The sequence below is a fragment of the Eublepharis macularius genome, chromosome 16, assembly GCF_028583425.1.
Source record: "Eublepharis macularius isolate TG4126 chromosome 16, MPM_Emac_v1.0, whole genome shotgun sequence".
Taxonomy (NCBI): domain Eukaryota; kingdom Metazoa; phylum Chordata; class Lepidosauria; order Squamata; family Eublepharidae; genus Eublepharis; species Eublepharis macularius.
The window spans coordinates 5,157,937-5,183,586 of record NC_072805.1 but is presented as its reverse complement, the minus strand read 5'-3'; the positions used below and the strand labels follow the sequence as shown (position 1 = coordinate 5,183,586).

General features: G+C 39.7%; 1 protein-coding gene across 4 annotated transcripts in view; it reads right to left on the bottom strand.

The window, feature by feature from the left end:
* Window positions 1-25,650, bottom strand: part of ATXN10 (ataxin 10) — a 183,531-nt gene that overhangs the window by 55,005 nt on the left and 102,876 nt on the right. For all 4 annotated transcript variants that reach the window (XM_055000643.1, XM_055000644.1, XM_055000645.1 and 1 more), the window contains 2 exons: window positions 24,224-24,332; window positions 7,139-7,308 (listed from right to left, as the gene is read on the bottom strand). In XM_055000643.1, coding sequence (XP_054856618.1) covers window positions 7,139-7,308; window positions 24,224-24,332 — 279 coding nt within the window. The remainder of the gene's footprint in view (window positions 1-7,138; window positions 7,309-24,223; window positions 24,333-25,650) is intronic.

Below are 25,650 nucleotides of genomic sequence, written 5' to 3'. Positions count from 1 at the left end.
TACAGAAGCTAGGCCTAGTATTGTTCAGTATTGATTATTGACATATGATTTTAATCTATATTGGCATAACAACAGTCCCCCAACCGATTGGGCCCACTAGCAGAGGAGGGAGGTTAGGAGGCTGTCCCGCCTAACCAGGACCCCATACAGGGATTGTGGTGGCAGCAACTACCTGGAGACAGAAAAGGGAGACAGCCCCCTCCAAGTACCTGGCCAGAGGCAAAAGGGGAGGGGTAGGCAGAGCGGGGTCTACCAGTGGGAGGAAAGGCCCTGTTTTGCCACACTTACCAATGCTCAACTTTACTTGCCATTTTATTGCCCATGCACCCAATTTAGAGAGATCCTCCCGTAGCTTCACAATCTGCTTTGGTTTCCACCATCCTGAAAAATTTGGTATCACCTGCAAACTTGGCTACTGCACAGCTTACCTCCAATTCTGAATCATGTAATTAAATAGCAACAGTCCCAATAACAATCCTTGTGGGACCCCAATGCTCACTTCCCTCCATTGCAAGAACTGTTCATTTATTCCTATTCTCTGCTTCCTGCCTTTTAACTAATTTTTAATCCCTATAAGTACTTGTCCTTTTCCCATGACTGCTAACCTTACTCAGGAGACTTTGGTGAAGTATCTTATCAAAAGTTTTTTGAAAGTCAAAGTATATAATATCTACTAGATCATCCATGTCCACATGCTTGTTCACTTTCTCAAAGAACTGCATCAGGTTGGTGAGGCAGGACTTCCCTTTGCAGAAGCCATGCTGATTTTATAATAATAATAATGATATCTATGGTTATATATTGCTGTTCTTGACAGATTAGTGCCCTGCTCAGAGCAGTAAGCAAAGTCAGGGTATTATTATCCCCACAATACAGCTAGGGAGCTGGGGCTTACCCAAAGTCTCCTGCTGAGGCTTCGAGGCTGAGGCTGGATTCGAACCAGCAGAGTGTTGATTTGCAGCCCAATCACTTAACCACTATGCTGTAACAGCTCCCTTATAATAACAGACAGGTTAATGCCCTACTCAGAACGGTAAGAAAGTCAGTGTTATTATTATCCCCACAACACAGCTGGGGAGCTGGGCTGAGAGGAGCAGCTTACCCAAGGCCACCTGCTGAGCTCATGGTACTAATGGGATTCGAACCAGCAGAGTGTAGACTTGCAACCCGTCCACTTAACCGCTATGCTACAGCAGCTCCCTCTGCAGGCATTGTTTCTCAATATGCTTAATAACTCTCTAACAATATTTTATATTAAATTTACTTGGAACAGACGTTAGGCTAACTGGCTTGTTATTCCCTGGATCCCCTCTGAACTCCCTTTTAATAACTCGGGTGACATATGCTACTTTCTAGTCATCTGGCATGGAGGCTGATTTTAGCAACAAGTTACATGTACTTGTTCGTAGATCAGTGATTTCATATTTGAGTTCCTTAAGGACCCTTCAGTGTATGCCCTCTAGAGCTGAAGACATAAGCTTCCAGTTTGCCCAGTAGGCCTAGAACTTCATCTTTTATAGCCTCAATTTGACTCAGTTCTTCAGACACTCTTTCCAAAACCAGCAGCTCCAGCATGGGTACATATCCCATATTTTCCATAGTGTAAACAGATGCAAATAGTAGTCAGAAATATCGAGCAAAGCTGATGTGTCCATAAGAATTATATAAATTACAGATGACATATCTTACGCTGATGACCTCTGTCTCAGGCATAACACCATCTCATGCCAAGGCTGCAGTTCTCAATTTTTGCTTGCAGAGGCTGGAGCACCACAACCACCCAAGTAGTGGCAATTTCCCAGAATGACACACCCTACGCCCTATTGCAATTAAGAGTGGGCTTTATTACAGTTTCCACAAGCGAACCACAGAAAGCTGTCTGCAGGGTCATTGCTGAAAATACATTTGACAGCTGAACAGTAGCTTCTCATACAGAAAAAAGAATAAGGACAGACTACAGTTTCAGTAATTTTCCATTACTTTGTGTTCTTTAGAGAAGCAAATTATGTTCATTACTTGCATAAAAATATTCCATTGTGAATAGTGTAAAAAGTTCATCTTGTAACAGACTGAGGCAGTGGCAAATTTCAGTAATAAATATCTTGGCATGCTCACTCTTGGCTCCTCCTCCTTCATTGATATGATTAAGAGGAAATGTCCTGCTATGATCACTAAAATAAAACATAATGAAAACGACTCCCTTGTCTAGCAGCTTAAATGACAATTGCACAATTATGCTGAAATGAAAGAGAAATACAATGTTGACACCTTACAAACTAATCCATTTCTTTATTAGTTGATATGCTCAAGGTGGACCACCAGTATATGTGTTCATATAACAGAGTGTTACTGATGTTCTTTACTATTAATGACAACCCATTTTAGGAAACTTTCCAACACCTTAGTGTTGGGTGTGAGAATTATGCTGATGACACCCAGCTCTAAGCCTGCAGAAACTGCTGTCCCTCAGGCCTCAACTGAACTGAAACAGGAAGAAGCTTACTTCCACTAAGATGGAAAAGATAGTGGTTGGCTGTTTCCTGAGATGCATGGAAGAAAAGCAAATGTATTACTATCTTATTATATAAAAGAGTGAGCGTGTTCTAGACGACTCACTTCCTACCCTGGTGCACCACCAGAAGGCGCTGCTGCAGCAGGAAACCTAGGATGGGATCAAGAGCAGAGCAGGTGGCAATGCCTGCACCCGGCCTTCACCCGGCTGGGATAAGGAGCAGAACAGGAGGCAAAGCCCCCCCCTCCCATTCATCCAGCTGGGATCAAGAGTAGAGCAGGTGTCAATGCCCGCCCCCCGCCTTCACCTGGCCAAGATCAAGGGTGGAGTAGGTGGCAATGCTCGCTCCCCCCTTTACCCAGCTGGGATCAGGAGCAGAGCAGGTGGCAATGCCCACCCACCTTCACTCTGCTGGGATCAGGCTTGGGGAAGGTGGCAATGCCCACTCCCTGCCTTCACACAACAGGAATCAGGAGCAGAGCAGGTGGCAATGACTGCCACTGGCCTTCACCAGACCAGGATCAGGCACAGAGCAGGTGGCAATACCCGTTCCAGGCGTTCACCCAGCCGGGATCAGGAGCGGAGCAGATGTTTCTCTAATGAGTTAGGAACCATAGATTTCACCATTATGTTGCCTTACATACTATCTGTTGCTTTAAATATGTACTCCTATATACTACCTGTGCTTCATGTTATTTACTGTAAGTCCTAGAATTGATTATGTTCTGTTTCAGCAATTCTTCAACTCCATATTGTATTCTTGCTAATACTATGTCTTTGTAAACTTCTATTCATTTACCCTATTACATTGTTTAGAGAAATGTTCTTGACACTATTAATTTGCCGTATGGTCATAGATCCAGAGGAGTTAGCCGTGTTAGTCTGTAGTAGCAAAATCAAAAAGAGTCCAGTAGCACCTTTAAGACTAACCAATTTTATTGTAGCATAAGCTTCTGAGAATCAAGTTCTCTTCGTCAGTTCGGATCATGCATCTGATGAAGAGAACTTGATTCTCGAAAGCTTATGCTACAATAAAATTGGTTAGTCTTAAAGGTGCTACTGGACTCTTTTTGAATTTGCCGTATGACATTGTTTATGGAAATGCTCTTGACACTGTATGGAAATGCCTACCCTTGTCCTTGCCACTGATTGCACTAATCTCACACTATGTAATCCACCTTGGGTCTCAGTGAGAAAGGTGGACTATAAATGACATAAATAAATAATAAATGTTCTGATCACAGCCCTAGTCATTGAAAATACAGTGGGAATGATACATGATATATTTTCTACCTTCATACTTGTCCCCATAACAGGTTTCAACTTTATGGATCTTACTTCAGAAACACATAGGCCAAGTTTGTTAAGCTTAGCATGACTTAAAATTTGTAAAAACCTGTAAGTTGATGTGATTTATAGGTCTATGAAAGGCATATATTTACTACAAAGAGTATACAATAACTATGTTACATCACAGAGTTTTACAGCATAATGACAGCTAATGCCTTGGGCTTTTTTAAACAAGACAATGCATGAAGCCACACATTAAAAGATCACGGACTACTGTCTTAAGTCAAACTTATAACCACCAAGGTTTTTCATGGTGTGTTTGCTTATTTAGATGCTGGCAGCCTAGCAACAACCAAAAAAATCTACAGGGAATGCACAAGAACAGGGTTTTCATATCTGAAAAAGAACTCTGCTAAATATGTAACAATTCACTTATCACAGTTTATACTGAAGCTTATTCAGCCACTCCTTTAAAAACGTTTCACTTTTTAAAACATTCCAATTTTTACAGGTTTGTTTCCTTTCTGGCAAACACACAAATCAAAACACCTATTCTGTGAGCTGAACAGATTCAGACATGCATATAAATTCACTAGGTTGTTTTGGGAGGGGTATTTCTTTTTCCAAAATTCACTTTTTAAAATATAGCCATACTTTTTTAAAACAGGGATTTCGATTTCATTTTTCTTTGAAGATAAATCAATGCATCCATTTGTAACTTCAGTTCTTGCAGTTATTTTATGTTATATATCACAGCGTGGTTCTTTAACAAGAAGGCAGGAAGGTTTGGGACGACGTTGTCTGGTACTGAGCATCTACAGTGAAAAACTGAATTCTGAGACCCTTCCTTCCTGCCCTTCCTCTGTTTAAATTTCTCTTCGATCAAAACAGAGTTTATTAGAAACTGACTCCAAATTCCTAAAACAATGAAAAGGAAATGATTGTTGGATTTCACAGAGAAATTGGGTAAAGAGGACTTAAAAGAATTTCTCCTTAAAACCCTAAGATTCACTTTTTCAGCACTTGATAACTCACAGTAAAACTGGAATGTGAAAAACGACCTCAGTAAAAAGCACTCAGTTTGAAAGAGAGGGAGGGAGGTAAGAAAAGAGAATCCATGGTATTTGATATGTTCTGGCTTTGCACTCTAAAATGGGGCTTATATGTATGATTAGTGTAAGATTAATTTCTCATCAAGATTCATAAAGACATTCATAAACCCACACAAACAGCTGCTTGTGGATTAAGATTAGTAATTTAAATGCAAAATAATGAAAATAGTTTAATAAAAATGACAAAGTTAAAAAATAAAAGGACTCAACTCCACCTTCTTTACTCCCCAACCACAACACAGTTGCAGTTTAAAGCATATGCTCTCTGAATGAAAGCTGCATTACTTTTTAAATGGCTCTATATTGCCTGGAAAACATTTTTTATGGAAGCAGAAAAGCCTCTTATCAGGACTTACTTTTTCACTACTAAACAGGGGAAAGTAACACTGAAGAATTGTTGTGCATAAACACAACAGAATTGAACACCCCAGGCATAATTTAGAAATGCACTTGAGCCGTGCATTTCTTTTTTTACTGGGAGATTGATCTCAGTAGCTTCTTCATCAGACAACACAGGAAAACAAAACACCTCCAGCTTCAGAGGTACTACAAATCACGTGTGATAACTAGAAATGGGCACGAACAGCAATACGAACCAAAAAAAAGCCTCTAACAGCCCAATCTGCTGTTCGCAAACAAGAAGTTCGTGGGGCCCCTTTCTAAACGCACAGGTGGTCGTTGCAAGCCTCGTTCGTTGCTGTTCGTCAAGCCAGACAGTCTGGCACCTGCAATCAATTCCCTTGGCAACTTAGGCAGGGATTGTCTGAACTCTGTCTGAACTCCTGCTGTTGCCCTGGAAACCCCAATCTAAGCCCAATTTAGCTTGATAGGCAGGTCTTCCTTTCAAGTGTGGAGCTCCAAATTTGTTACAAGGGAGCAAATAGCAGGGGGAGGGGGGCTCCCAGCTCTGGCTTAGTTTGCAGACAGTGGAGAGGGAGAGAGTTGCTGTAGGAATTTTGATAGGGAGAAGTGCATTGGAGCTTGAATTTTCTTTGTGTGTGGTGGGATAGGGATCTACCCCTTCAAGTTTCAGGGCTGCTGCCAGGCTCTGGGCCAAGCTATTATTTATTATTGGTACCTTTCCTGCTGCCTGCTCAGGTAAGGTTTCTGGGAGTGGTGCTGTAGGGAACTACCCCTTCAAGTTGCAGGGCTGCTGCCAGGCTCTGGGGCCAAGCTATTATTTATTATTGGTACCTTTCCTGGTGCCTGCTTAGGTCAGGTTTCTGGGAGTGGTGCAGTAGGGACCTTGACTTGGATGATGGCTGGAGGAGAGCCTGCTGGCCCCCATGAACAAGCAACCACGAACATGTTCATGAATAGGGCCATGTTCGTGGTTGTTTGTGAGTCCCTGTTTGTGGATGGCAACGAACAACGAACATCATGTTCAGGGGTTTTTTTGTTCATGCCCATCTCTAGTGATAACCCGTGGACTTGAATGGAGGATGAACAGCCCCAGCTATATCAGACAGTTTTGTAGGGGCCATGTTTACATTTGAAAGGGCATGAAGATGGAACTGGAATCCATATTGCCCACTCATGGAAGCCTTTACAGAGTTGGAGCAAAGGTGGGTTTGGGTAAGAATATTGCTGTTGTTGTTTCTAATTCGCTCTCCCTGTGACAACATATATAAAATATATAAACATGTTAATTTAAAACCAGATAAAAAGTCAATAAATATATGACACAATTTCTAAAAGACAGATTCCTCCCAAGCCTCCTCCATGTGTTATCTTTCATTCTGTTTCCCTCTCTCATCTAACCTTTGTTTTCTCTTGTTCTTCAAAGACATCCACGCAAGTCTCTCATGGACTACCCATGAGTGAGAGTAATTGGGCATTTTAATTATCAAAGATTTTAGTAACTGTTTGATTTTGACTTTACAAATACATATAGTATTATATTTTGACTTACAAATATTTTGATTGCCAACTGCCTTTTAAAATCCCCTTTCTGTCTAGCCTTCTATCAATTTGTAGTTAATAAAAGTCAATCTCTTATAACAATGGTCTCATTCTTTTATGAAGAAGGTTCCACATCGATCTGTACAAAGGAGGTACATATAGGAACAGCCCATACACATGTATTTCCCCCCAGCCCCAGGGCAACAACTGCAATATTTTTAGAATGCATATCCATGGAATTAATGGTAGTGATTTTGTGATGATCAGCGTTATCATGAAGTGCACAACCTTCTTTTTAAAAGACTCACAGCCTGTCTCTTACCTTGTCTTGATTAGCTTTATTTTTGTAACACAAGTTTGCAATCAAACGAATCAGATGCGATTTCAAACCCACAGCTGGGTGACAGATTTGCTCTTGCCCTGTTGCAGAATGAGTAGCAGTGAAAACATTTGTGGTTTGCTTCCCAGAAAGATGGACAAGCTGCAAAGTACCTGGACAACAGAGAAAAGGCAAGCCTTAGGGCCAAGCATCTGGAGAACCTATTATTGCAATAGACAATGGCAAACCATCCCTGTAAGTCTCTTGCCTTGAAAACTCCAGCAGAGGTTGCCATAAGTTGGCTATGACTTGATGGCACTTCAGACACACATACACATTATAGATCCAGAAGAGTTAGCCGTGTTAGTCTGTAGTTGCAAAATAGTAAAAAGTCCAATAGCATCTTTAACACTAACCACCTTTATTGAAGCATAAGCTTTCAAGAACCACAGCTCTCTTCGTCAGATGCACATTACACATTATAGAAATAAATTAGTTTCATTTTGCAAATGTTAGCTTCTTCATAGAAAGGAAATGCAGTGGTATTACTGCAAGGGAAAGAGGCAGTCCTGCAATCTGGAACAATGTAGCCTGCTCCAGTAAAAGAGCAAGATTCAAAAACAGTAAAACTTTATAAAGACCAACAAGATTTCCAGGGTATGAGCTTTCGAGGGTCAAGTTCCCTTCATTCGATATCACCTTAGGTAGTTACCTAAAACTCTATTCCAGTAAGAAACCAGAAGAGGTGACCTGTGGAGGATAGAGAGCCATCTCAGAGCCAGAGGTAGTGTGAAACAGGACTTTCTTTTAAAATAAATGCTATGAAACAGAAATGTGCCATTCCAAACAAACACTGGTAAGAAGTTCAAAAATTCAAATTGTACAAAAGCTGCGTTATATCAGCTGATGTGATAAGTGACTCATAAAATTGAAAAGGACTAGCCAGATTCCTCTAGAACCCCAGGCTCCAATACAGAGGTCCCCCATTTCTCTTCATCATGCCAAGGACATTCCTTGTAGACTGCACAGGTGTTTTATAGCCTCACAAATTAAAATCATATACCATGGTGGAGTTCCAAATTTTCCTTTAAAAATGCCCTAACTAGAAGGACATCTGGCTTCAGCTAAAGACAAAGGGCACAAGGCAAATGGCGCACAAGGCGTGACTGGGGCAAGCTGGATGGTGCAGGCAGTAGCAGGGAACAGCTGGAGGACATATATACCGGCTGCACTCCATTTTCAGCCAGGCTTTTGCATTGGCAGCTGAGACGGGAACAAAGACTTCTTGCCTGTGTCCATTGCAGACAGTAAGCCTATTGATTACTCTGTGGTGTAACAGTGCTTGGTTCTGAGAGGGTATTGGGGCACTGAAAAGGAGAGGGTGGTCTGATTGTGAGAATGTGAGAAGTGTGTATCAGCAAGCAGGGGTTCATTTGCTAGGTGGGTTTTTTCTACCCCCTTCCCTCCCCCTCAAGTGGCTTTTCCCTGGATTTTTGTTTAAGTGGCCAGGGAAATTTGGAAAGCTTGGGCCATGGGGAAAGCTCTGTGCCATCTGGGTGTGTCGTTCTAGTCATGCGACTGGGCAAGTAGGAGAGCAGGGCTGAAGTGTGGCCTTCACTTGTTTTTTAGCAATCTGAGCAACACGACAGGCCAGTTCTCTCTGTGGCTTTTGCCAAGCCTGCAGTGACTTCCATGGGAGATCGTAAGGGTAGTGAGAGCTTGCTTGTGTTTTGATTGCATCTTCTCTGTAACTAACAATGATGGAAGAGGATGGGAAAATAGAAAGGGATGTTTGTCTTCCTTGGTCTTATAAAGTCCTTCGGCCTTCTTAGATGTAGAGGGAATAGAAGCTGGCTTCCGGCATAGTGTAGACATCAAAACTTTGGACCCTCTATATCATGGAGAATGCGATGTTGGCCAGGTTCCCAGAATAGAGTTGTTACAGTATTTTGTCCTTGGATCTTGGCTCAGAAGAGACCACGTCTATAGCTAAGGATTTTGCTATTTGAAACATCTGCTCAGCATAGAGTTGAAAGTCATCCATGGGAGAAACAGGTTCCCTATCTCCCACAGTCTCGTCTGGTGATGGTTCAGATGGTAGACTTGCGATTCAGGTAGATCAAGTGCCATGGATGACTTTGGAATGGATTATTATCGATGGTGCACTCTAAGATTTATAAAATCAGATGCAGATCCTACAGATTCTGCTCTGTAGGGCTCATCCCAGTTGACTCTCAAAGATGGAGGTACTCCCTGATACCACGCTGGACATTTGTGCACATAACAGCTCTGGTGTAAAATTTGTTCATGCCCCCTAAAGGCCATGTAAGAGAATTCTCAGAGTAATTCCTCTTCCTCTTTTGAGGAGTAAGCCGATCTGGAACCTGAGTGAGAAGGGGTATGTGGGGTCTCCACTCCCTTCAAATCTCTGGTCTTCAAGTCTATGACCTCCATCCTGTGAGAACGCCTCTTATGTTTGGAGTGCTTTAATTTGGATTCAGTCTTCTTTCTGGATGGTTCCACAGATTCTGGAGTTAGCTCTTCAGTTCCCTCAGATTTATGCCCTACTGGGCTCGAAGCCGATCCATGCGGATCCATAAAGGTGGGTGTCATAGATGAGGTTTGTACCATCCGATCCCATGGCTCTCTAGATTCAGAGTGTTGTCATATCCGAAGAGCTGTCAAGGCCAATGAGCTCGGAGTGCTTGAAGCTTAGTAGTGTTGTTGGATCTGTGACTTTGCTGGATCTGAAAGACCCGGGGTACCTGAAGCCAACTGGCAGATCCAAGATGAAGTTGGCTCTGATGAGCTTGGCGACGGTCATGGTGTCGGATCCAGTCAATAGACAAGCTCCACAAAGGCAAAAGATTTGGCTGATTTAGTAGATGGGCTAGTCAATGTCAACAATGCCTATTCCTGTATGTGGCTTTGAGCCTGGTAGCTCTTTATGCTCTGGCCTTAAGGGATGAAGCTCTGGTAGTGTTTGCACAAACTAACATTATGCCCCTCTCCCAAGCAGACGAGGCAAAGTGAGTGCCCATCCATTTTAATCATTTTTGTATTGTACCGAGTGCATTTTTTAAAATAAGGCTTTTTCAACCATTCTGACCATCTCTCTCTCTCCCTCCCTCCCTCTTTTTGTCTAGGCAAAGAATGAAATGCAGGGAAAATCATTAAGAACCTCTCCAACCAGTAGCAAAACAGGAACTGAGGGTCAGGGGCATCGCTCCTCCCAGAGAGCAGGCTGTTTGATCAGAAACAAGCCATGCCTATGCTCTGGGAAGGAGAAGATGCTCCCTAGAGGAATTTTTAGCTGTAGAATCTACCGATCAGCAGGACTGTGCATGCAGGATGGGTAAGGATCCAGAGTGTAAGGGGTGGCCTTCACAAATCCCAAGTTTTTATCAGTACCCATCATGGTAACTAGGTCAAAATGGTCTATTAATAGACCAGATGTTGCACTGGAATTTTTTTCTGTGTGGAGATTACAACCAAGATTCAAATCTGAATATATCTGAGAAATATTATCAGCAATAAAACTTGTAAAAGTGTCAACTAATCCCTTGTTCCTAGGTCTTCAATTAGCTCTATATCACACTTCCTTGCTAACTCCAAGTTTTCTGCCAGTGCTGGTCTAAATATCTCCTGGTCATTTTTAGGTCACCCAGCTCCAAAGTAAATCAAAGGGATCGATTCCACCTTGAGGGCTGGAGAGGATGAACGAGAGACAACATTGTTGATAGCTTCCAGGGACTTGATGTTCCAAGCTCCCACTGCAGCCTCAACACAGATGTTGTCTGAGATCCTAAAATCCCCCAGTGCATTCTGGAATCCAGTCAAATCTATAAGTTTCCATGAGTGGACCATTTTAACCAGTCCCTCACCCCTGCAGATTGTTGGTGTCACATTCACCTTTGCCTTGAGCAGACAGTGGTCAGACCATAACACAGGTTGGATCTCCAACCCTCAAATCAGACATTTGCCAAAAGGATCAGTGCAAAAACTTAAGTCCAGACCATCTCTTTTTTTCTCGTGTTGAGCTTCTCACAACCTGTGAGAAGTCCATGGCATCCAGGGAGAGTTTAACTTCTGGAATATAGTAATTCACAGATTGCACTTTTTTAGGCATAAATATTACTTAGAATTACATTTCAACAGAAGTTGCTTCCAGATAAATATGTCTAAGAATGGGATTTTGATTATATATCCTGCCTGCAAAGGCTCAGATACTGCATGCAACTTCTGAATAGCTTAAGAAAAAAACAGTTCAAGAGAGACACATCTTTAGTCTATAGCAACAACATTAAAGTTGTTTCCCCACTCTAAAGCGTCCTGGAATTGAGTCTGAACTAGTTTCCCTGAAAGATTAAAGCACAGGCCTGAAGAGCTTCCTTTGTATGAGAGAACACCACACAATGGGCACCAGTGCAGAAAAAGATCTCACTCCTCAGAGCTGCAACCTAGCTTTGGACAATGGTGGCATGCTGAGCATTCTCTCTTTAGAGGGCCTGAGCTCACACCAGGAGAGCTGGGATTGATATTTCTTCCCCCTTTAAACTCAGTGGAGGCATTTTAAAAGAAGGTACTAGGAATAAGGCTTGGAAATTTCAAAAGCAGCTTTGTTATCTGCTGTTCAAACTCCAGCAACCCACAGTAAAAAAAAACCTCTGCTGTGCAAGTGTTCAGGTATGCGTAGTGGAGCTCTCTGCATGTGGGTTAGGGTCTAGTCAGTGGACATTTTGATTTTTTAAAAAAAATATTTTATTTTAAATTTCCAAATTCAATAAACAAAGTTAACAAACAACTGCAAATGAACAAACAATCATATTCATATATATAGATATACACTTGTCATTTCTAATGATTCTATACATAGTTTTGTACTAAAAGAAATAAGAGAGATGGTGAATGATAAACCACTTTGCTAATTCAAAGAAAACTAAAGCGTTATAAACTTAGTAGCCATTTCTTCAGTCTTGTGCAACAAAGAATAAATGTTTAGGGGGTTGTTGATTAGTAATAGTTATAAATTCAATAAATGGTAACCATTTTGCTATATCAAAAAGAGTCCAGTAGCGCCTTTAAGACTAACCAATTTTATTGTAGCATAAGCTTTCGAGAATCAAGTTCTCTTCGTCAGATGCATGATACAGAAACTGGTCAAATATAGAAGAGGAGGGAGGAGAAGGGGAGGAGAGAGAAGAGGCAATTGGGGGGGAGAGGGGGAGGGTGCAACCAAAACATTCCTTTGCTAGTATATGTAAACATCTCCTTTTGGTGTGTGGATCAGTTGGCTTCAAAGGAGTTTGCCCTGTTAGTTTGTAGCAGCCAAACAGCTAGAACATCCAATTCCAATGCAGTATGTGCCTTCGATAACCACAGCTCTCCCTGCCAGATGCATCTGACAAAGAGATCTGTGGTTCCCGAACACCCACGCCAGGTGCCACTGAGCTCCCCCAGACCCCGCCTCTGTAAAGGAAATCTGTTACCTGTGATAATGTGATAACCATTCATAGTCCCTATTCAGTCCCAGCTTGACAGAGTCAAATTTGCACATGAATTCCAGTTCAGCAGCCTCCCGTTGGATTTTGTTTTTGAAAGGTTTCTGTTGAACTACAGCAACCTTTAAGTCTTTGATGGAATGTCCTGGTAGATTGAAGTGTTCTCCCACTGGTTTCTGGACGTTTCCATTTCTAATGTCAGATTTGTGTCCATTTATTCTTTTGCGTAGAGGTTGGCTGGTTTGTCCAATGTACAGAGCAGAAGGACATTGTTGGCACATGAGGGCATATATCAGATTGGAGGATGAGCAGCTGTAAGAGCCAGAGACAGTGTAGTTGATGCCATTGAGTCCTGTAATTGTATTCCCTGGGTAGATATAGGGGCAGAGCTGGCATCTGGGTCTGTTGCAGGGCCTGGTACCTGTGCTGGTGACTCTGCTGGCTGATTCATGATTGTGAGTGAATCATGTATCATGCATCTGACGAAGAGAACTTGATTCTCGAAAGCTTATGCTACAATAAAATTGGTTAGTCTTAAAGGTGCTACTGGACTCTTTTTGATTTTGCTACCACAGACTAACACGGCTAACTCCTCTGCATTTTGCTATAAAGTCAGTTTCTTTTGGGTAGTGTTCATTTTGATATAATCTATCATATATTTTTTTCCTGAATGTAGTGATCCCATACTTTCTCTAGCCATTTGTCTGTTGAGGGTACCTTCTTTGATTTCCAGTTTAAGGCTATCAGATTCTTAGCTACAACTAAGAGGTTACTGACTAATTCTCTTCTAATTTGTGGAATTTCAATATTGTCCCATTGATTCAAAAATAAAATTTTTGGGTCAAAAGGGATTCTGTAACCTGTTATTTCTTTATGAGATCCAATATATCATTCCAAAAAGTTTCTATTTGAGGACACCCCCACCAACAATGTGCGAATGTTCCTATATTACCGCAATCTTTCCAACAAAGTGATGAGTTTGTTTTAGTTATCAATGAGAGTTTTTTTGGCATTATATACCATCTATGGAGTATTTTGTAGGATTGGATCCAAGACACGATTACTTTTGAGTTTAATAAGTTTGAAGTCCAGATTTCTCTCCATTGTTCTGGTGTAAATTCTATTTTACAATCTAAATGCCAATTTGTTTGACATCTTAAGAGTTTAATTTGAGTTGAGGCTAAAAGGATGTTATATAGCTTTGAGATTAATCCCTTTTGTTTGAGTGCTTTAGTATCCAGTAATAGTTCAAAATCAGTTGGAGTTTTTTTTAAAAGTTCCCTTATTTTCAGTTGTTGTAACATATTTGAGAGTTGGAAGTAATTAAACCAATGTATTTTATGTTTTATTTTTTGTTCTATTTCTATTTTGCTTATGATTCCTTTATTTGTTGCTATATCGATTATGCAGGTCATATTTGATTGTAGCCACATTTCTTTAAAAGCTGTCGTTTGCCCTAGTGGGAACCAGTGTTGTTCTATAAAAGATTTGGTCCCAAGTGTTGATTATTGCTCCTAAGAAGGGGCTATTTATTATATAAGGATGATCTTTTTTAGTGTTCCAAAATAAATTTTGTATTTTGTTGTGTTGGATTTCTGATTGTAATATAGTAATCCAGTCAAAAGCATCTGGTGAGATTAAAATTTGTAAAGTGTTAAGCATTCTTGTGGCTGTTTGGTAAAGTTCCAAGTCGGGATAGTTAAAGCCTCCTTGTTGTTTTTTAAGTCTAAGCACTTTAAATGCAATTCTCGGTTGTTTCTTTTCCCATAGGAATTGATTTAATATATTCTGCCAGGATTTAAGTTTCTGTTGTGGAATTGATAATGGAATTGCTCTTAAATAAAAAAGAAGCTTTGGAAGGGCAAATGATTTAACAAGATGGTATCTTTCATACCATGAGGTGGTAATCTTGTCCCATTTATTTAAATCTACTTTAATGTGATTAATTGCTTTATTATAGTTTAAGTCTATTAGACATTTAAGGTCATTAGGGATGATTATGCCCAAGTATTGTATTTGGTTAGGGTTCCAATGATACTGAATGATTTCTTTAATGTTATTTATAGTGTGTGGTTGGACAAAAATTGGGAATAGTTGTGATTTTGTTTGGTTGACTGTTAGACCTGAAATTGAGCCAAAATCCAGTAGCTTATTTTGAAGTGAGTGAAAAGGATTTGGGGGATCTGTGATGTAGATAATCATGTCATCAGCGAAGAGGCTTAATTTATATTGTTTATTTTCTATGTTGATTCCTTGGATTTGAACATCTTCCCTAATTGCTATAGCTAATGGTTTTATCGCTAAAGCGAATAGAATTGGTGATAGAGGGCACCCTTGCCTTGTGCCTCTTTCGATTGGTATGCTATGGGATATCTGATTATTGATTATAATTTGAGCAGTTGCTTGAGAATATATAGAGTTTATAATTTTGAGAAATACATCTCCAAATCCCATGTGTTGTAAGACTTGTTTTAAATATGAAATTTCTATAGAATCAAAGGCTTTTTCTATGTCTAAAGATAAAAAGATTGATTCTAATTGTTTCTTTTGACTATATGAAATTAAATTGAGTGTTTTATATATATTGTTGGTTAGGTCTCTATTAGGAATAAAGCCAGATTGGTCTTGATGTATATAGTGTGAAATAAATGAGTTCAATCTTTTGGTTAGGACAGTTGTGAAGATTTTGTAGTCTTGGTTTAGTAACGAGATGGGTCTATATGAGATGGTTTTAGATGGGTCTTTGCCTGGTTTTGGAATTACTATAATTGATGCTGTTGACCATGAAGGAGGTATCTGTCCAGTTTCTAAAATTGTGTTACAAGCATCCATTAATGGTTTAGAGATTAGGTTAGCAAATTTTTTATAAAATTCTGAAGGGTAGCCATCCGGTCCTGGTGTCTTGTTATTTTTTAGAGATTTAATTACATCAAGTATTTCCTGTTGTGTAATAGGGCTATTTAATAAGAGACAGTGTTTTTCTTCTAATTGTTTTAATTCCTTGAGTGATTGTATAAATTGTGTAATTTTTTCTTTGTCTGGTATTTTAGTTAAATAAAGTTGTTTATAATAATTTACAAAGGTGTCCAGGATATCTTTTGTTTTTATTTGTAATTTACCTTTTTTGTCATTGATCTGCTTAATGATATTAGATGATTTTTTTCTTTTATTTTGTATGATAGTAATCGTAATGATTTTGGGTTGTTGAACCAGTAATTTTGTTTGATGTATTGAAGGTCCTTCAAAATTTTATTTGTTTCTAGAGTCTCAAGCATTTTACGTTGGTTTAATAAGTTTTTGTATACATTTTTACTGCTAGTTTTTTTGTGTTTGAGTTCCAGTGTCTTAATATTCTCTAATAATTCATGTTTTATAGCTTTTGTTTTCGTTTATTTGTGTTGAGAGAGAGATTATTTGGCCTCTAGTAACAGTTTTTATTGTATCCCAAATGATACTTGGATTAACATCATCTGTTGTATTTTCTTTTATGGCCACTTCAATGCTGTTACTGATTTCTTTAACAGTATTTTGATTGGTAATTTGTTTAATGACCAATGCCTTTGTTTAGGTGTTTCATGATTAGTTGTCAGTGTGCAGTTAACCCAGGCATGGTCTGATAAGGTAATAATGCCAATTTCTGAAGAAAGTAATTTATTTATTGCTGTGTTTGAAATTAAAATATAGTCTACTCTAGTAGAGATGTCATATTTAGGTGAATAGTATGTAAAGTCCTTCTCACTTCCATGCTGATATCTCCATGGATCTGTTAAAAAGCTTTTTTTCTAAGATTTCTGCAAGTCTGGTATTAGAGTTTTCTTTTTTGCATTTTTTATTTTTAGGTTTGGATCTGTCTAGCTTTGGGTCTATTATGTAGTTTAGGTCTCCTCCCAAAAACAATTCTCCTTCCTGAAATTGAGTTAAATTATTTATAGTGTCATCCAAAAAGGTTATTTGGTCAGAATTTGGGGCATATATTGAGGCCAGGGTATATGTTTGTGGACCTATTTTGCCTTTTACAAAAACAAATCTCCCTTTAGGGTCACTTAGTGTATGTTGATGTTGAAAAGGTATAGTTTTAGAAATTAAGATGGCAACTCCTCTCGCCTTAGAGGTGCCTTTTGCATGGTATTGAAATTGGATCCAGCTTGATTTTAAATTTTGACTATTGAAAGGATGGAGATGTGGACTTCCTGTTTGGGATCCATGGAGGTCTAACACAGCTCTGGGAGCAGAGCTGACCGGGCTGCCGTTTTTAGTGACCGGCGGGGGCAAACAAGCCCGCGGTCCCCTGTTCTCAGGCGGAGAACAGGCTTTGAATGCTCAAGTACCTCAGGGTACGTTGATCTCGGGCGAGGGGGGGTTCTGCGCAACGGACTCTCCCCTGTCCCTTGAGGTCCCACCCTAAGACAGGTCGGCCTATATCTCTGCGGCAGTTCTGGGGCCAGTGACGGCTGGCATAAGATCTACATGCCCAAGCATCAATAGGAGGAAAGAAGGTGAAAGAGAACCTGAGTTTGAAGCAGTGATTACAACCCAGAAAGACGTTTGAAAAGGTAAAGATCACTATCTCTTGAAACGGGACGAATTACTTAAAGTAAAGAAGCATTAAAGGGGACTTTTAAACTGCAACAGTTTGATTAAAAGTAGAGGAAGACTCGGCAAGAAACAGATTAGTAAAAGGACTAAGCTAAAAGAATTAGAGAAATCGGAGGATTGTTGTTCATACCTGTGGTTGTGAGGAGATAATAGACTGTGAGAAAGCTTCTACCATCGCGAGAGCTGCTGTGAGGAGACGGGAAACAGGAAGTACGTAATTGTGATAGGGCTGCTGGAGAGAGACGGCCCTAAGGCAGACAGGAAGAGGGCAATCACCATCTTTGAAGAGGGAAGGGCACGGGCTTCAGCAGAAGAGGAAGTATGCCATATTGGATTACAAAAATATAGAAAAACCATAGAGAAAAGACGCCCGGCATTTTGGATTTTGTAAGTGCTTTTTTTTTCCTTTTGAAACCGGGACATTTGAATTAAATTAAATTAAAGGGACACTTAGCCAAGCGCCACGGAGTTAAGGAAACGAGCAGACTCGTGGGAGCGAGGCAAGTCAAGCCCCACGATGTCGAAAAAAGAGTGGCAGACGGCTATGGAAAATTTAGACAAAAGATTTTCGGAAATGTTAAAGGTCCAGCAGGAGCTGGTGAAAGAGATCAAAGAAGTTAAAGAGACAGTTAAAAGTGAATTGGCAGAAATGAAAAAGGGAATGGAAGCAACACAGCAAAAAGTTAACGTGGTGGAGAAGGCGATGGAGAATCTCTCAGACACGCAACAGACAGATATGAGGACGATGAGGGGCAGAATGGCTATTGCCGAGAGCAAGTATATGGAAAAGCAGCTAAGGTTTCGCGGTTTGCCGGAGATGGAGGGAAAGACAGCTCAAGAGCAAGTTGCTGAAGTGTTAGCTGGATACCTGGGGAAGGAAGAAGAAGAAATCGTGGCTATCCTAGATGTGGTGTATCGTATAAACTCAAGATTTGCGATCCAGAGGAAGTTACCAAGAGACGTGATTGTGCAATTTACAACCAGAAATATGAAAGAAATGATTGTGAGCAAGCAATTCCAAGACCCATTGGAGGTTGATGGCAAGACGGTGATTATTATGAAGGAGTTACCTAGATCGGTGTTGCTTGATCGGAAATAATATAAAGCCTTAGTCCAAATTTTGAAGGACATGAAAATAAGGTATAGATGGGAATTACCGGAAGGACTGGCATTTGAGTTTGGAGGAGTGAAAAAGCGCATCAGATCTGAATTTGAAATGGAAAAGTTTATGAGGGACAATGAAAAGGACTTACCAGCAACAAGGCTATGAATATGGAATGTAAGGTTATATCTTGGAATATAAATGGACTTAATTCACCCAATAAGAGAAAAAGTACTTTTCACCGGCTATTAAAACAGAAATGTGATATTGTTTGTTTACAAGAGACTCATATTAGAAAACAGGATGTAAAATATCTAAAACTGAGCAAATTGGGCACTCATTTTGCAGCGGCCACAAAAAAGAAAAAAAGAGGAGTGGTCTTGTATATTAGAGAGGAGCTGCAGCCAAAGTTAGTGTTTAAGGACCCAGAAGCCAGATTTTTAGCGGTGGAATGTACATGGAATTTAAAGAAAGTGCTGGTGATTGGAATCTATGCACCTAATGGAGCAAAAGAAAGCTTCTTTGAGGATTTGAGGAAGCAATTAGATGAACTTTCTTACGACCAGATAATTCTTGCAGGAGACTTCAATGGAGTTACAAATTTGGAGCAGGACAAGAACTCAGCAACTGCACAAAAGAAAAGAGGACTACTACCAAAAATTTCTTTTGCATTAATGCAGCAGGAAACTTTGGAAGATGTATGGAGAATACAGAATCCCAAGGGCAGACAATTCACATTTTTCTCCGCAAGACACTCTACTTTATCACGAATCGACATGATCTGGGCCTCAAAGGACTTAGTGTTATGGACTAAAGAGGTGGAAATAATGCCTATGGTAGGCTCAGATCACAATCCAATTATGTGGAAGTTTGGGAAAAGAACTAAGAGGAAAGGATGGAGAATAAATGAGGACTTGTTGCAAGAGGGAGAAAACTTGGAGATGTTGAGAAGGGAAACTAAGTTCTTCATATAATACAACATGAATCGAGAAGTACCAACCAACAAGGTATGGGATACCTATAAGGCAGTAATTAGAGGCATACTAATGGACTTAAATGGAAGAGCCAGGAAAAAACAAGAGGAGAAGAGACAGGAGATTACAGACAAAATAAAAGCCAAAGAAATACTACTAAAGAAAAGACCAGGGAAGAAGAAAGTCTACCAAGACATTAAAATTTTACAAGAACAGTTGACAGCAATGAATAATAAAGAACTGGAATGGAATCTGAAGAGAACGAATCAAAAGTCGTTTGAAGGAGCAAATAAACCTGGGAAATATTTGGCATGGCAATTGAAGAAGAGAAAGGAGAAGAAGACAATAAATAAAATATGTGAGGATAATAAAGTATATCTGGAACAGACTGCTATTAGTAGAGCCTTCTACAAATTTTACGCTAAATTGTATAATAAAAAAGAGGTGAATAAAGATTCAATAGCGACATATCTGGGGAAAATGAGGCTCCCAGTGATCTCGGAATATTGGAGAAATAATTTGAATAGTGAAGTGACAGAGGAAGAGATAAGGAAGGCAATACAGTCAACAAATCTGGGTAAGGCGCCAGGGCCTGATGGACTCACAGCTAAATTTTATAAGGTAATGGTCAATGAACTGGTGTCATTCCTAAAAGAAGTGATCAATGGTGTTATGAGAGACCAAAGAATTCCAGATACTTGGAGTGAAGCTAACATATCATTGATCCCTAAAGAAGGACAGGACTTGACTAACGTCAAAAATTACAGACCTATTTCCTTACTTAACAATGACTATAAGATCTTTGCGAAGATCTTAGCGGAAAGAGTAAAGGGATGGCTATCCGAAGTTATTGGGGAAGAACAAGCTGGTTTTTTACCGAATAGACAAATCAGAGACAATTTAAGGACAGTTATAAATGCTATTGAATATTATGATAGGCGTTGTGATAAGGAGGTTGGGTTCTTCTTTGTGGACGCTGAAAAAGCATTTGACAATTTGAACTGGGATTTTATGTTCGCCACTATGGAACAGCTACAGTTGGGAGAAAGATTTATCAGAGCAGTAAAAGAAATCTACAGAGACCAGAGTGCAGCAATTGTGGTGAATGACGAGGTGACTAAGAAATTGACTATAGGCAAAGGTACAAGGCAAGGTTGCCCGTTGTCTCCACTGTTGTTTATAATGGTTTTGGAAATTTTGATGATACAGATCCGAGAAGATAATGCAATCCGTGGAATAAAGATAAAAGACTTTTCCTATAAGGTCAGAGCATTTGCAGACGATATAATGTTAATTGTGGAAGATCCAATTGAAAACATGCCAAGGGTAATAGAAAAAATCACAGAATTTGGAGATTTGGCAGGTTTTTTTGTAAACAAAAAGAAGTCAAAAATACTGTGTAAAAATATGACTAAACAAAAACAACAGCAACTTATGGAAATAACAGACTGTGAAGTAACAAATAAGGTGAAATACTTGGGAATTGAACTGACTGCAAAGAATATAGATCTATTCAAGAATAATTATGAGAAATTGTGGACTCAAATAGAGCGAGACTTGATTAAATGGAATAGATTGAATTTGTCATGGTTGGGAAGAATTGCAGCAGTCAAGATGAATGTGCTGCCAAGAGTGATGTTTTTGTTACAGACAATACCAGTTATTCGGGATTCCAAGCAGTTTGAGAAATGGCAGAGAAAGATATCGGACTTTGTTTGGGCAGGCAAAAAGCCTCGAGTGAAAATGAAAGTGTTACAGGACGCGAAAGAGAGAGGCGGAATGCAACTGCCCAACCTAAGACTTTACTATGAGGCAATCTGCTTGGTTTGGCTGAAGGACTGGATGATGCTTAAAAATCGCAAATTGCTGGCCTTAGAGGGATACAAAAAATATTTGGATGGCATGCATACTTATGGTATGATAAAGTAAAAGCAGACTCTATGTTTTTACACCATTACATTCGGAGAAGCCTCTTCACAATATGGAAAAAGTACAGAGATTACCTACAAGAAGGAATTCCCTCCTGGGTGGTTCCTTATGAAGCGATAGATCCGAGAACTGTTGATAATGAACAACAGTGTTTAACGTATAAGGAGATAACACGAATAGAATTTTCTAAATTAAGAATAAAGACGCAAGAAGAGTTGTCTCCAAACTATGACTGGTTTCAATATAGACAGCTCAGAGACCTTTATAAATCGGATTGTGCCAAGGGAGGGATAAGAATGGAGAACTCGGACTTGGAGGAAGTAATTTTACAAGAAGACAAAAAGGAAATTTCAAAGGTCTATAAAGTGTTGTTAAAATGGTATACTGAAGAAGAGGTAGTTAAGGTGCAAATGGTGAAGTGGGCTATAAATTTTAATAAAGAAATAACAATGGAGGCGTGGGAATACTTGTGGAAAAATACTTTGAAGATTACGACATGCACTAACATTAAAGAGAATGTCTATAAAATGATCTATCGTTGGTACCTGACACCAAAGAAAATTGCGCTAGGGAATGTGAACACGTCTAATAAATGCTGGAAATGTAAAAAGCATGAAGGATCTTTGTACCATATGTGGTGGACTTGTGAGGTAGTCAGGCAGTACTGGGGGGAAATAATAAGAGTAATAAGTGAGATTTTACAGTTTCAAGTTAATAAGAACCCAGAACTCCTGCTACTGAACTTGGGAATGGAAGATATTCCAGCACAACATAGGACATTGCTTTTTTACATGACAGCAGCGGCTAGACTTTTGTATGCGCAAAAGTGGAAAGTACAAGAAGTGCCAACTATCGAGGACTGGATTCACAAATTGCTGTACATGGCGGAGATGGATAAACTGACAAGAAAACTAAGAGACCTTGATCCAGGACAGTTTAACACAGATTGGGAGAAGCTGAAACAATATTTGGTGAAAAAATGGGAGGTGGGAGGAGAACTGTGGCAGTTTGAAAATTATTGAAGAAAAACCAAAGAAGAGAGAAGTGACTATACTGGGGGGAGGAGAGTTAAAGAAGAATTACTAAGCAATTATTCTATTTGATTATTCTATACAGTATTAAGTAATAGTTATTATGGGATATATAAGAATAGAAATTAATTAATTAATTATGTTGCTGGCAGATAGGGGTGTAATTGAGAATTAACAGAATTAAAATTCATGAATACAAGAAGGGGGGGAATGAGAAGTAGCATATAGAATATAGGTTAAATTGACTGACTTATGCTGAAGGTATTTTTGGTTATAGCGATATTGAGAAATGTGCAGAACATGGGTCAAATTGATTGGCTTATGTCGAATGTATATTGTGTTTATAGTTATATTTAGAAATGTGTAGAATATGAGTCAAATTGATTGACTTTATGTTATAAAGATAAGAGATATAAGAGGAAGTAAAGAGTAACATATAGAGTATAAGTTAAATTGGTTGACTTATAAATGTATTCATCACTTATGAGTACTCAAGTTATGTATAGGGAGGGATAAATTGTTTGTCCCATATTGATGACATTAGAATGAATAAGTTAGAGTACAGGATATTGAGAATATTACCAGTATTATTACTATTGAATAACATGCCAGGAATGTATTAGTTAGTTGATAAGTGAAGGGAAATTGACTTAGCACTGTGTTATAATAGACTAGCTTAGAAGAGTGTGAAAGTATATGTTTAATTGACAAAATAAGTTGAAATGAGTAGGGGAAGAATAGACAAAGGGTTGGAAAACTGTTGGAAGTCAACAAACGGGGGGGGAGGGAGGGGGTTAGAACTGGAATATTAAAGTAATTTGATTGTTATAAATGACAAAATATTTCTAATTCCAATAAAAATTTTTAAAAAAAGGAAAAAGAAAAGAAAGGATGGAGATGTGTTTCTTGAAGGAATATAATGTCTGATCTTGTCTTGGCTAAATTTGCAAGAATGCGTTTTCTTTTAATGGGGTTTCCCAAGCCTCGAATGTTGTAAGAAGTAATTTTGATATTTGACTTCATTTTAGCTCTGATGATTTAAATGTCCAGATTTTATTGATATTATTATTTTAAAACAAATTGTTGAGAACAATAATGAGAGTTGTCTCCTTTTTAATATGTTTGTTCCTTTGTAAGTGTAGTTAGCTGTGATTAATTAGTATTTTAGTGGTTTTGTATCAGTTAAGTTTTCCTAGGTTTAACTATTGATTATTAGATAATCTATAAAGTGTGATTGTCAGTTGTGAAAAGATTTATTGGCTTTATATGGGAGAGCCTTAAAGATTAAAATAAGTTGCAAAAATTTATTGTTGAAATTTCTAATGATTTTTTTCAACCCTCTGTTCCCTTATAAATTTGCTCTTTGCTCTCTTTGAAGCCCTATCAAGCAGGCCCCAAAGTGGCTTCCAGTGCAGCTTGCCACCCTCAAACTAGCAGCAAGCAATGTGTGGGAACCAAAAACAGGAGCAGGGCTGGATGGGACCCAAAGGCAGAGGGCAGAGGCTGAAGCAGCTGGAGGCCAAGAACTACAGCCAACACCATTGCAGGCGGGCCCCCAGGACAATGAGGACTGTGGAGAGACATGCTAGGGATGGCCCCAGGGGCAGAGGGCACTGGTAGCCCAGGTGCTGGGACACGGTAGGGCTTGGGAAGCAGGCTAGGTAATCAGGGAGGAGTGATAAAAGGAGGGATAGCACATGGGCTAGAGAGGAGCAGCAGGGTGTGTCATCCTGAGAGAAGGAACACATTCTGGGGAAGGCCAGAGACACCTAGAGTGACATAACCCAGGCAATCCGCTTTCCCACATCTGAGGCCCTGCAGAGCCCTCCAGCGACAGGAACATGGTGGCAGTGGGATGGCCACCCACACCACCCTGGGGAAGTGCCTCACAGTAAAAAAAAAAAAAACCTATCATTAAACTATCACATTTTTGAAAGTGGGGATTTCCTACTTACTGACAGCTGTCTCAAGCAAATCAGGGCAAGTTTGCAGATGTTCTACTTGTCCATCATTAGATGTCATTTCACAAAGAGCATCAAGAAGCCGAAGCATAAGCAGGGCTTCCTACAGAAAACAGGTTATTAGAAGTTTATTAAAAACACCAACAATTAAAGAACCCACTCCCCCAAACTTGATTTTTTGGAAATTTTTAGATATTGCAGTCCAAATGACATCACCGGAAATGTCATGGGATCCATTGCCTCTATCCTCCTGCCCTCACAAGCCCTGAACTCTGACACTCTTCATCCGTCCCAGGCTCCTTTGAGGGTTGCAATAGTAAATGCTCAGGTGCCATGGAACCCAAGTAATGTCTGGGTCTTCGTAATGGATTGCAGCGGCTATGTAAGTTGTAGTTGCCCAGGGTTGCTTGCTCTTCTGGTCTAAAGTACTTATGGTGCTGGACCAAGCAGTTGGGTTCAATGGGAGGGGGCAGAGTCATAGGTTTGCTTGTTAATAGAAATTCACCCCCTTTTCAAATTTTTGTGCAAAAATACAAAAGATTTTTCCCCCAATGCAAAAAGCTACTGAAAATTCCAGGTTTCAAATTTCCCACTACTTTTAAAACCTGCCCTCCCCATTAATGATGCCTGCAATTACCTAGCTTTGAAAAGTGTAGCATGGCCCAGAACAGAAGTTCTCCGAATGCAGCTTTCACTTTCCAGCCTAAAAAATGGCCTCGGATGATCTTTGTGCAGAATTTAGTTTTGAAGCACACACAGAGACCCTTTTCAGGTACTGAATTTTTATAACACAAGTCTTGCAACATATCCACAGACATATTGCGAAAATCTAATCCAAGGTTGAATAATAAATAGAGAATAAAAAACAGAAATAATAGTATTTCATGTAGTCTAAACTACTCTGTTCCCATGCAACCTCTCTGGGGTTTTGCGCCAGAATGCCAATGGACCCAGGAGGGCGGGAAGTTTTCCTATAATAGCAATGCCTTTGTTTGAATTGTCACTTCTGCCAATCGACACCTTAGGCTGAATACCTGTACTGTATGGATCTCAATAAAGCTACTTCAACTGGAACACCTATGTGTTAACTGTGGAGGGCTTGAGTGACCTAACTGCCAGGGACTGGCAACTCATCAGCTGAAAAAATCTACTTTCAAACGCTGGCAGCTTTTTTCAGCTGAGAGGAGGGAGAGGGAAAGTGTTGCTGCTTTCAAATGGTAGTAAGAAAAGTGTTGCTGCTTTCAAATGCTGGCAGCTTTTTTCAGCTGATAGGGGATCCCCCCTCCCATCAGCTGAAAACCGACCGACGTTTGAAAGCAACACTTTTCCTGCCATTTGTAAATGGCAAGAAAAATGCTGCTTTGAGCTTTGGTAAACCCAAAGCAGGAAACCCCAAGGGGGTGCACACCTCTAGTGTCATA